Source organism: Trichechus manatus, unplaced genomic scaffold (genome assembly GCF_000243295.1).
Source record: "Trichechus manatus latirostris isolate Lorelei unplaced genomic scaffold, TriManLat1.0 scaffold00096, whole genome shotgun sequence".
NCBI lineage: Eukaryota > Metazoa > Chordata > Mammalia > Sirenia > Trichechidae > Trichechus > Trichechus manatus.
The window spans coordinates 7667406-7680116 of record NW_004444032.1 but is presented as its reverse complement, the minus strand read 5'-3'; the positions used below and the strand labels follow the sequence as shown (position 1 = coordinate 7680116).

The 12711-nt window shown below is 40.1% G+C and overlaps 1 protein-coding gene across 1 annotated transcript in view; it reads right to left on the bottom strand.

Annotated features, from left to right (window-relative positions):
- SLC26A3 (solute carrier family 26 member 3) overlaps positions 1–7623 on the bottom strand; it is a 32909-nt gene extending 25286 nt beyond the window's left edge. The window contains exons 1-7 of the mRNA XM_004382595.2: positions 7493–7623; positions 6820–6959; positions 5428–5538; positions 4996–5168; positions 3552–3716; positions 1474–1626; positions 735–817 (exon numbers count right to left, since the gene is read on the bottom strand). Coding sequence (XP_004382652.1) covers positions 735–817; positions 1474–1626; positions 3552–3716; positions 4996–5168; positions 5428–5538; positions 6820–6959; positions 7493–7623 — 956 coding nt within the window. The remainder of the gene's footprint in view (positions 1–734; positions 818–1473; positions 1627–3551; positions 3717–4995; positions 5169–5427; positions 5539–6819; positions 6960–7492) is intronic.
- Positions 7624–12711: the final 5088 nt, after the last annotated feature.

Below are 12711 nucleotides of genomic sequence, written 5' to 3'. Positions count from 1 at the left end.
AATGCTTGTTCAGGCAGGGTAAGGTAGTGGAGGGAGAGAGAGCTTTTTCATTTTAACAGGAAAGCAACTTTTCCTTGGTAAGCAAATAAGAAGAAATTGATGCTATCTCTGGTCAGAAGGCAAAGAGAGGAAGAAGAGGGCACAAAACTGGATCTCCCTTCTCAATCCGTTAAATGCAATGAAATACATTTTCAAATTCCTTGTACACACAGGCCTCCCAGCCTCCTGCAGCGGTAAGTTGCTCTGGTCTTGTTTTGAATGCGATCATGAGAAAGGACAGAGTGTGCCTCTCTGAACTATTCCAGCACTGCGGGTCTTCCTTAGTATCTCTTTTGAACTTTCAGAACTTGGCTCCAGTAACCCCAAACAAAACACTACTTATTGTTTATAGTAATTTACAGATGAGGAAATCTGGTTTCATTTGGTATTTCGTTATGGGGAGAAATGGGTATATGTTGCCTGTTTTTCTACTTTCACTAATTTTTATTCAGGTGTGAGTGCTTGCTCGTCATCTGGCTTATGAGTTCTTCCACAAAGAGAAACTTTCTGATATTAACTATGGACTTTTACCATGTTCGTGGCCCCTTCCTAGGAGAGAAGGGAACCTTTCTCACAGATGCCCGGAGCAGAGAGAGTTCTGACACGGGTTCATGCATTTCAGTTCCTACGACTCTCTCAGTAACTACTGCTTACACTCTGATTAGTGTTTACAGATGCCATCATAAAAGACTCACCCTTTTTGCATTTTCCCAATGACAGCCGCATTAAACCTGTTTTTGAAGTCAAAGCCATAGGATACACCTGTTGCAATCACAGTCTGCAAAGTTGCAAAATTACCCGAATTAGAAATCTGAGATAAAATGAAGAGTCTTGCATTGAAAAAATACCATTGCCAGACCCCACCCCTAGGCTTGTTAACTAAAGATCTCCAGGCCCAAGCTTTGTTACTTTTTAAAAGGTCCTGAGGCAATTCTGGAGTCCCTAGGTGATGCAAATGGTTAACATGCTTGGCTGTTAACTGAAACGTTAGAGGTTGAAGTCTACCAAGAGGCACTTCAGAAGAAAGGCCTGGTGATCTACTTCCCAAAAATGAGCCATTGAAGGCCCTATGGAGGTGTCTCCATGAGTTAGAGTTGACTCAGGGCAACTTGTTTTATTTTGCTTTGTTTTTGAGACAATTCTAATGTACTGCTGCCAGGTTGGAAACCACAACTCTAATTCAAATGGGTCTATCACCATGCCATCTCAGACATCTTGCTCTCTGTACCATCCATGTCTTACATGGAAAGAACAAACTGAAAGGTGTAAAAGAACGTTATTAAATTCTGAATGACTAAGCACTATGTCCAGAAATTGCAGAGATGGCATCTCGGTCCCATAAAAACCTCCTGATCTACAAATGCTGAAGGACTTTCAACGTAAACACACTAGACTAACAAACTATGAAAGAAAAGTCTTAAGATGTTCAGTTACCACGATGAGTTCAATCGGAATGGGCACTGGAAGTTTGGCTTTGTAGCGCTGGTTTATTTCTTTAACCACAAATACTACCAACAAAATAATCAGGGCTGTCACCAGGTCTGCAATGTTAGTCTTCTCTATTTGTGAGAATACAGAATGTAGAACCTAAAATTATAAAAACAAAAACCACTCAAGTCCTATATTAATGTATAATTTGGATTCAACACTTAATTCCAAATAGATAAAAATTAACATTTAAGAAAAAGTACCGACATAGATTGATAGTGATTCTGTGTTTTGCTCATGTTAACCATACAAGTGACATTGTAGAGACCAGCATGCAGTTGTGAGGAGGGTAAGTAAGCACAGAGAGGGCAGTGGTGGTTCAATGGCAGAATTCTCCCCTTCCATGTGAGAGACCAGGGTTTGCTTTCCAGCCAATACACCTCGTGTGTAGCTACCATTCGTCTGTCAGTGGAGGCTTGTGTGTTGCTATGATGTTAAACAGGTTTCAGTGAAGCTTCCAGACTAAGAAGGACCAGGAAGAAAGGTGTGGCAATCTACTTCTGCAAATCAGCCAGTGAAAATCCTATGGGTCACAACATGGGTTTGCCATGAGGTGGGGGCTGACTCAGTGGCAACTAGCAACAACAAAGTAAGCATAGTGTGGGCACCACACTGCTGTAAGGATGCTTCTGGCATTTTTGCTGGGAATCTCTTAGGCTAATGCCAAATTTTATTGGATAGTTTTTCCCATTTTTACAACTGGTCTCTTCTGCTCTTAGGTCTCTTTGGTCATTGTTATGGATTGAATTGTGTCCCCCCAAAATATGTGTTGTAAATCCTAACCTCTATGCCTGTGGTTATAATCCCATTTGGGAATGAGTTGTCTTTGTTATGTTAATGAGGAAGGATTAATATGGGGTGTGTCTTGAGTTGATCTCTTTTGCGATATAAAAGAGATTAAACAAGCAAGCGAATAAGCATAGATGGGGGAAGAGAGATGCCAAGCCACATGAAAATTGCCCAGGAGCAGAAGCTCAGAAGAGACAAGGACCCTCCTCCAGAGCTGACAGAGAGAGATAAAGCCTTCCCCTAAAGTCAGCACCCTGAATTTGGACTTCTAGCCTTGTAAACTGTGAGAACATAAATTTCTGTTTGTTAAAGCCATCCACTTGTGGTATTCCTGTTATAGCAGCACTAAATAACTAAGACAGTCATCATTTCTTTATTTCACGATAATCACTACTGATCTGACCAGGGAATAACCTCTGGTCCCTGATAGTTTTTTTCTTAGCATGCATCCCCTTAATTCCTGGCTTCCTTTAGGTCTATACCTTTTACATTTCTTAGCCGACACTGCTTGTCACCTTTGGAAATGATTGCCTGGCTAACTGTGCCCTATGCATAGTCTGACTTCTAGAAACCAGTTGACTTCCATACCCATAGGGCCCATGACACCTCAGGCAGGTCCAAGTTGGCTCCCGAACTGCTCCTAGGGTACACTGATTCTGGAGCAGCTTTGGATGAAAGCAGAGCGTATTAGTTCCAGATTGAAACAAGCTCTGTCTCAAACTCCCAGAGACTATTTGCTAGAAGTGCTAAGAGCAGGATCTGCTCCTTTTACACATCAGCCATTTCCTTTTGCTTTATAAACAGGGACTTGTACAAGGTTCAGAAGAACCTTAATTCTAAAATAACAAGACCTGCTTTTTGAGACATAAGAAAACATTATAACTCAATTAGCAAAATTCTTTCAAGTTTTCAAATGGGAAAATTTTTAAAAATTGGAACAAAATATTGAAGCTTTCAGCAATGTACTTAGATATTTTTAAAATACTCAAGAGTCAAATCTAAGAAATAACACTTAATCGCTGTTGCTAATGTTAGCTGTATGGTAGAGGTGACTGATTTTTAGTGTTCTTCTCTTTGCCACTTACTTTTTCTTGATGTGAATAAATTTTACAACCCATTGATTTCTTGCAAGCTGTAGGTAAGCCCCACAGGAAAGGCATTTAAAGAAAGGTCTCCAAAAACAAAATAGTGAGTTTCATATATTTCAGTATTTTTTAAAGGAAAGGAATACTTACTTTGAAAATTGAAAATGGATCAGTGTGTGCTGGGACTGTCAGCTGAAGAATAAATTTGAGCTGGGAGACCAAAACATGAATTGCGGCAGCTGTGGTGAAGCCACTGATTAGGGCATCGGACAGGTATATCACCACAAATCCGGTCCGTAGAACCCCCAAGATCAACTGGAAAGAGAAGGACAAAGGCCTTTGTTACGAGGACACTTCAGCAAAGTCAAGGATCTGCAATTTAAATGATTTAAAATGTAAAGGTTCAGCCTGCTCCTGTATGCCTTGAAGAAGCAGATCCCCGGTCTTCTGAAGCCCTTTCCAGGGCTCTCCCCACCCCCATGGAATGTTACACGGTGCTCAGTAGGATGAAAGTCTAGTAGACACATAAGAAGTAACAGGCTTATTCTCCTCATCCCTTTTTTTTTTTGAAGCGCAATATCTTTAGAAGAGTCTTTCATAAACCTTTTATAGCAGAATCTTATCTGGCATCAGCCCTCATAAATTTGCCCACATAATTTTAAGTTATACTTTCCAGCTGCTGTAGCATGTGTAGGCAAGTGTCCATTCATAGTCCCTCAAACAAGTTTCTAACTTGCATATGTCCAGGTGTACTCTGGACATCATAAGTGTACTCTGGACATTAGAATTGCACGGTTTTAACTGGAGAACAGAGGTGGTTAATTCCCCCACAACACTGGTGTTTTGCAATAATCTTGGATACCTGGCCTGTCTTTCCACTCACGTCTCATGGAACGCAGCTGGAGCTATGAGCACACAAAAGCACTAGGTCCAAAAAAGGTATTCTGACCACGATGTTTGTCAATAGGAAACACCACTATGTCCTTGTAGAAATCAACTTTTTCTTTCTTTAGGGGTATCTTATACAATAATATCAGTAACCATAAACTTAGACCATATCCTGAAGTGTCTATGAGATCTTCATTATTCAACTACTGTGTCAGGGGTGGCTTGGGAGGGAGGCTTTAATTTCCTCCACAGTCCTTGTCAGCTTCTCCCAAATCTTTAATGTGCATAGTTCAAAGTGCGAAGTCTCCACCCCTTTCATTTAGGTTACAGTCTCTAAAGAATTAGAAAAACATTTCAAAGCCTTCACTGTCACTATTACTTGTGTATAGCTATTTTTAGTGACTGTCAATCCCCAGGTATTGTATTTAATTGGGCATTTCACTCCTCACCACATGTGGCTCCCTGTACCCATTCTTCCTCCTGTCCAGAACTGTATTCACTCATCTTTGCAATGTGGATCTGCCCCTCTACTTCTGGTAGCAGTGAGTGTCCCTTCTTAAATTATTTGGCTGTAGGCCACTGAAGGAGGGATACCAACCAAAAGGAAGAGTAGGGAGGGCTGGCAGGAGGGAGAAAAAATGAGAAAAATGTGTACCAGTCAGGACGAGCCGACTGAGGAGGATAGGTTTCAGGAGAAAGTACTTACCTGGATGATTCCAGAAAGGACTGTGATCGTTGCAGCCACCATCACCCTCTGTTCGTCCAGTGTTGTGCCATTACTCATTGAGCTATTAGAGAATTCTGTAGCAGATTCACTGGTATCTGGGGCTATTCTCACAACTACTGCTCCCACCATCATACTCAGAACTGGAAAGGGACCTAATTAACACAGAGGATGAATCGTGGTCAAAATATGCCTCCCTAAAGCATAATTGTCTTTCAACCATAATGTGAACATACGAAAAGGCTGCCATCTGTAACTCTGCCCTCCTTTCCCAAACTCCAGTCCTAATTTTTACAGGAAATGTTTGACTTTTCTCCCAGATGGTGTCCAATTTGGAGTTGGTAGAATTTGTGGCTAATAGAATTCATAAAGAAAAAGTAATGTGAACATTAATTAGCTCAGTAGCTCACTTACCCACAGATATGTGTTTAGAAGTGCCCAAGAAAAAGTAGACTATGACTGGGAAAAAGGCTGCATACAACCCATAGCCTGGGGGGATGGAGACCAACAGAGCAAATGCTAGACCTGTAAATACACAAGCAGTCGAGTCCTTATTTTGTGCAAGGGGAATCAGAAAAGTTCTCTTTAGTTTCTTCAAGTATTTAAGACTGGACCTTAAAAATAAGTTACCTTACTAACACAAAATGGATTAAAGACATTAATGCAAGAGCAAAAACAATAAAATTCTTAGAAGAAAATATAGGTATAAATCTTTGTAACCTTGGATTAGGCAATGGTGTCTTAGATAGGCCGTCTAAACCCTAAGCAACCAAAGAATAAAAGAGATAAATAGGACTTGGTCAAAATTTAAAAAAGGTATTTCAAAGGACACTGTCAAGAAAGTGAAAAGAAAACCTACGGAGTGGGAGAAAAATATTTGCAAATCAAATGTTTGATAAGGGTCTAGTATCCGGAATATATAAAGAACTCATGATTCAACAATAAAAAGGCAAATAACCCAGTTTAAAAATGGACAAAAGTATTTGAATAGACATATCTTCAAAGAAGATACATAAACTGCCAATAATCACATGGAAAAGTTACTCAACATTATTAGTCATCAGGTAAATACAAATCAAAACAACAGTGAAATACCTCTTCACATCTACTAGGATGGCTATAAACAGAAAGGCAGAGAATAACAAGTGTTGGTGAGGATGTGGAGAAATTGGAACCCTCATATATTGCTGGTGGCAATGCAAAATGCTGCAGCCACTGCAGAAGACAGTTTGACTGTTCTTCAAAATGTTACTATATGACCCAGCAATTCCACTCTAGGTATATACCCAAGAGAATTGAAAACATATGTGCATGGAAAAACTTACATACAAATGTTCATAATAGCATTATTCATAATAGCCTCCAAATGAAAATAATCCATCAACTGATGAATGGATAAACAAGATATGGTATATCCATACAATAAAATATTATTTGTCCACGAAAAGGAATGAAGTATTGATACATGTTGCAACATGAACAAATCTTGAAAACATGCTAAGTGAAAGAAATCAAACACAAAAAGCCATGTATTGTGTGATTTCATTTATATGGAATGTTCAGAATAGGAAAATCCGTAGGAAAGAAAGTAGGCTAGTGATTGCCAGGGATGGGGGAATGGGGGGAAATGGGGAGTGACTGCTAACGGGCAAAAGTTTTTTGGGGAGGGTCATGAAAATGTTCTGAAATTAGATGGCAGCGATGGTCATACAACCTTAAGAATATACCAAAAACCACCGTACATTTTAAAGGGGTAAATTTTAAGGTATGTGAATTACATCTCAATTAAAAAAAAAAAAAAGTTACCTTGCAGTACAGCCACCAGCCCTGTACTTATCCCAGAAACAATGTCACTGAGTAGCCATTCCTTTATCCGGTATGCTGGTAACCAAGATGCTACGGGGAACAAAGACAGGGCAATTCTCTTGGCCTTTTTTGAGGAGCAGCTGAAAACATGGAAAGCCACAGGTCAGTCAACTAATATTAAATTTTTAGTTCAGCACCTAATTGTAGGTGGAAAATTGGAAGGACTGGTAGGTGCCTTGGTAAAGAATCTAATATATTAACAATTAATATATTAGCACTTCCATTCCCACTAATAACTCACCTCCTTACCCATATCAGTCACTCCCTGGCCACTATCAAAGAATTTTTTAAAGAAAAGTGCTGCTTGTCTTTAGCTGTAACAGAGCTCATTTGTCATACTCAGCTTGAATTGTGCAACATTTCAATTGAGAATTTGTCTCTGTCCCCATCTATTAGGCTTCCGATTTGGAAAGACTGTGTTCATTTTAGAGACTACCTTCCCAACTCTGGTAGGCAGTGGGAGGTTTGGAAGCTAAAGATGAAAAGAATCTGTGGGAAACCAGCAAAGTCTGTAGCCTGTGGGCTAGAGCCAGGAAGGAGAGCCTGAAACTTGAAAATTTAGCAGGAAGTTCTTCATTTATTCCTAAGGCTAGTATCTTAAAAAATTTCTTACCTAAAACACTCTTTGAGATGATCCAGAAATGTCTTATGAGATCTGTCTTTCTTCTTATATTCTTCCCCAAAAGTGTTTTTAGAATACACTGGCCTGGCCACAATATACTGATTCCCCATGGATTCGATCATTTTCCTTTCCCTGGTGGCTGTGCAAGTGGAGGACCCTTGGAACAACTGTGGCAAACGCTTCTTCTTGCCTTTGGAAGGTTAAAATGCCTGAAACCAAACAGAGCTTGCTTCTTAAATAACATAGAGACAATGTGATGCAATTTACAGATGAGTGAGCGCCGAACTGAATGTTACCACCTTTTGAGATCAAAAGAGGAAGGATTAAGGGACCTAGACTGTGTTTTGCCACAGTGATACCACTTTTTACTCCAACGAGCTGGACAGAGCTCCTTTGGGTAAGTAAACAACAGCTTTTATTTTACTTTTTGAAAAAGATTGCCAAAAAGTAATAAAAATGGACTCCATTTACTAATAGGTCAGTCAATTTTTTACTTATAAAGTAAGCTCTTCTCATCACGAAAAGGCGTTTACTTTAAATTTTTTTTTCTAGAGAAGTATCCAAAGTTTGGCACTGGAGTACAGGAACAGATTAGATTTAAAGTCTAGTCACTGCCCCTAACTCCCATCAAAGCTGTTCCAATTTACCTGTTATAATCTTTGTAATAAGGAGTCCTGGTAGGCAATGGTTAAGCACTCGGCCACTAACTGAAAGGTTGTTGGTTTGAACCTACCTCCAGGAGAAAGACTTGACGATCTGCTCCCATAAAGATTACAGACTAGAAAACTCTATGGGGCGGTTCTGCTCTGTCTCACGGGGCTGCTATGACTCAAAATTGACTTGACAGTACCTAACAGCAACAACAATCTTTGTCGTATCTTATAAAATACTTTTAACTCGTGAAATTCAAAGATATTGTCCATTTATTTTTCTATTGTTTCTGGGAGTTAGAAAGTTTTACAGTTTACAGTTGAGTAAACTATGACATGAAGTAAATATACGCATTCACTAAATGGTAGTTATTATTTTAACTACTAGCATTTTCTGCACAAAATGTTTAATTTTTTTATTCTTGTCTCAATTCTGTTCCTATTATACTTTAAAAATCATTTTTACGAAGTATTACAAAATCTTTTTATGCACATTACTGTTCAGCCCTCACAATTATTTGAGGCACTTACTATGTACCATTATTATTATTCTCTTCTTACAAATGAGAAAATCCTACCACACACCCCCCTGAAAAAAACTAAGTAATTTTTCATACAAGTCATACAGCTGTTGAAAATGGGGCTCCATTTTTAGACTTCCTTTGCTATTTCTTCTATAACACGTGGCTTTTCTGTTTACCAAAATGAACATAATTGGGGAACATCCCGACTGTTACCATTAAAAAAATCTTAGTTCTGTGCTACCACCAATAATGTCCAGAGTTTTGTTCCCTGACCTCAATCACAGTTATTAAATTATCTCACACTAAATTGCCCGTGTTACTCGGTGCTGTTTTACAGATCAAAGGATTTTTAGCTTGTTTGCAGAGCTCAAAGTTATAGGCAGGAATCAGATGCTAGCTCTATCTCCTGGCCTTGCCTGACCTGTCTCTGACCACCAGCTCTCTCCCCAGTTCCATTCCCTAGCCTCCTCTATCTTCCCCTGCACTGGCTCTCTCAGACAGTAATGTAGTGCTTCTGCCCCCTCTCTGGCTTGACCTCCATAATTTGAGTCCCTTTGAGCTTGTTATGACTTTTAGATGCACTTTGGTTGGCTATTCCTTCTGAGCAGCCCCTTGCCCAGCTGCTTGTCCTCCCTGTCTCCCATCTCTATCCTCTTTCCTTCCCACCCCCTGTTCCAGGTATCGTATTCCATTAACTCTATAGTATTTCCCATTGTCAGAAGAACTTGTTGTTGAAGTGGAGTTGGCTTGCCCATCACTATGCATGGCTTGAGCTTTTGCCCTTTTTGCCAATTACCAACAATATAGGTGAGTCATTAATATTAAGATCTAACCCATGTCAATGACTCCTGACATCTTGGATATCTTGCTAAGGCTCTCCAGAGTGTCTTTCAAGATCAGCTTTACTCCTGTGAGGTATCCTGCCTCGCCAACCTCAGGATGAAGAAGACTAAAGTACTGAGTATTTTTATTTCTCTCGGATGCTGCCATGAACAAACACATCAAAAAAGACTCCACTCTTTTGTTGCTTTCTTCACGTTTTTACCAAGGATTCACAGAAACTCATCAGTTCTGTTCCTAATAAAAGACCCTGAAGGTACTTCTTTTCTTCCTTTTTCTATAGTACATTTTAAGTCACGGCCTAATTTTTTGCCAGTGACAGTGATGGCAGAAATAACTTCATTTCTATTTAACTTCCTTCTCCGAGAATGACCGCAGCTTGTTCGTTAGTGATCCCCTCACGCCTCCAGCTGCAACAAGGGCCTGAACTCTGCTCATCCTGCCAGAGACCTGGAAAAACCCCCTCCTTGCACTCAAGCACTGCCTAAAAGGAAAGGGCTCAAAGGGCAGTGTAGAAATCTTTCCAGAACTTGGAGAGAGAGGACTTGAGGGCCGCATTGCAGTCTTTTTTATTTTTTCCTAGCTCCCATCCATGCTCCTAAAAGCTGCTGCCTCATGTTCCACGTGTAACAAGTTAGCCCCTAAGCTGACCACCATGGTGGTACCTCTGCTGAAGAGAAGCTCCAGATGGTCACAAATTAATGTCACTCTCTATTTCATAATTGCTGGGATTCTTGGGAATTCAAAGAGATTTTCTTAATTTTTTTTTTTTTACCTGATCAAGTTATCTTTTCCCCAGCAATTCTTGGAAAATATTTTTTTCCTGTTTCTAGTATCACAACTCCATTTTCAATTATTACGCCCATGTTAATGTGTACCTTTTCATATTCTGTTTTATCTTTTTGACTAAAATTTCTCTCCGATGTCGTTAGGGTATTAGTGACTTTTGGAGGATTGAAATTTACTCTCAGGGAAATTCAGAAGTCCAAGCCTTATTTTCTTTTTTGTATACATTCCCACTTCTGTTTCATTTCCTATGATGTGCTCTTTTTAATTTTTTTTAGCTTTTATGCTTATATACGTGTGTGTATATCCATACATAAATGTACACATATACATACATATACATACATACCATGGTGCTGTGGTTTAGTCATACACATTTATTTTTCTTTGCTTTTTTTTCCCCTCTGAGCAGAAATTTAATCCTGGGATTAATTTCTGAAGTTTGATTTTCTCAACTATTCCAGTAACTTTTAGATATTTCTAGGGATGGTCATGTACATACCACCCACCCTAAGTTCCACCTGTCTCCAACCTGCAGCCCAAGCCTGGCCTCCAGTTACCTGAGAATCTCCACTCTGCTGGCCCCACTCCACTGAGAAGTGTCTTATGGCCTTTCTCCTCCTCAACATTTATCTATTCAGTGTTCTAGTCTTTCAGGGGTCTGCTTTCTCCTGGGAAACAACTATTTTGAACCCAGACACTCATAACTGATAATTAGCATTTGTTTTTAATTAATGGTAATTTGAAACCAGGAGGCCAGCAGGTGTGCAGAAGAACATTTCCCAGGCATTCCCCCCAGTCATTTTATATGCATCCGCCACTCATGCAGCAGGCAGCCTCTCAAAGACACCACCCCTCGTTAGCCATTCAAGTTAAGGAGGGTCTTCATGGAGACGCCACTAAAAATGCCACACTATGTCTGAAATCTGCTGAGAACGCTGCTCTTTTGATCGATCTCAGAACTCCCCTGTGCCAGTCAGCGGAAAAGAAGAGGTAAGCCAGCCCTATTCATGAGTAAGTCCTTCGACAACGGAGAAGTGCAACAGTCTCCTGATAACTGTACTTGGGGGAAGGAGTGAAAGGTAGGAGAATAAACAGAATTACTCCCTTGAGCACCTTGAGATGCACCCAAACAGCAGCTGAAGAGAGACCAGAAATCAAGGGCACAAAAAGCCCTACATTCTCTTTGATGTCAAGCTGGCGAGAAGCAGGGAGACCATCGCACCAGAATCAGAGAAGGCCAGAGTGGTGATTAGGAGTAACTGGGGCTGGAGTGAGCGGGTCTCAGTGCTAATACTGATGAAGAGAGGTCAGAAGGGGTCAAGGGCTGGGGCAGGCAATGATTTCTAGTTACATGCTGTGACTCCTGTGTGCTTCAGTTACTTTTGAAACATAGCAGGGTAATTAATTAATTAAGCTGCATCATAGATGTGTACCTGAGCTGAGTAGCTATTTCTTTGGGAGAAATAAATGAACCCATAATCATTTAGAATATGAAAAACCCTCCCGTTTTTCCTTATGCTTAAAGGTAGGCAGTTCAAACTACCTAGCAGCACTTTGGAAGAAAGGCCTGGGAATCTGCTTCCATAAAGATTACAGCCAAGAAAACTCTATGGAGCAGTTTTACTCTGTATCATGTGGCTCAATGGCAAGTTCTGTTTTTTAATTTTTTTATTGTACTTTAGATGATTGTTTACAGAACAAATAGTTTCTCATTAAACGGTGAGTATGCATATTGTTTTATGACATTGGTTAACAACGCCACAACATGTCAACACTCTCCCTTCTCAACTTTGGGTTCCCTATTACCTGCTTTCCTGTCCCCTCCTGCCTTCTAGTCCTTGTCCCTGGGCTGTTGTGCCCCATTAGTCTGATTTTGTTTTATGGGCCAGTCTAACCTTTGGCTGAAGGGTGAACCTTGAGAGGGACCTCATTACTGAGCTAAAATGGTGTCCGGGGAACACTTTTGGGTTTTGGTGGTGATGATCCTTTGAAAGCTATTAGCATCCTCACAAGTCCTTCCAGATTGTTTTTGCAGCCAGAGTCTTTCCCTGGAGAGAGAGAATAAGCTGACTTATAGAAAGGGTTCGAAAGCGGTGGGACTGGGGTAAAGATCCTAAGGGTGTGGAGGCAGTTCCTCCCCAGAGTCCCAAAGCAAGGTGGCGAAAGGAAAAGTTTAGAATTTTTTTCCCTAAAATAATATGGATACTTCAGACAACTCTAGTTCACGGCCATTGTGGGCAGGAACATAAAATGTGACCTGCATTTCTAATTCAAGAAGTCTGTGTTACTTATTTAATTTATAGTGGCCATATAACATCTTCTAGGAATTTAGCTCATTGTTAGCTTAATCTTAGTTTAGACAATATATTTTTTTAAAGTCAATTCTATTGCTATCATTACTATTTCC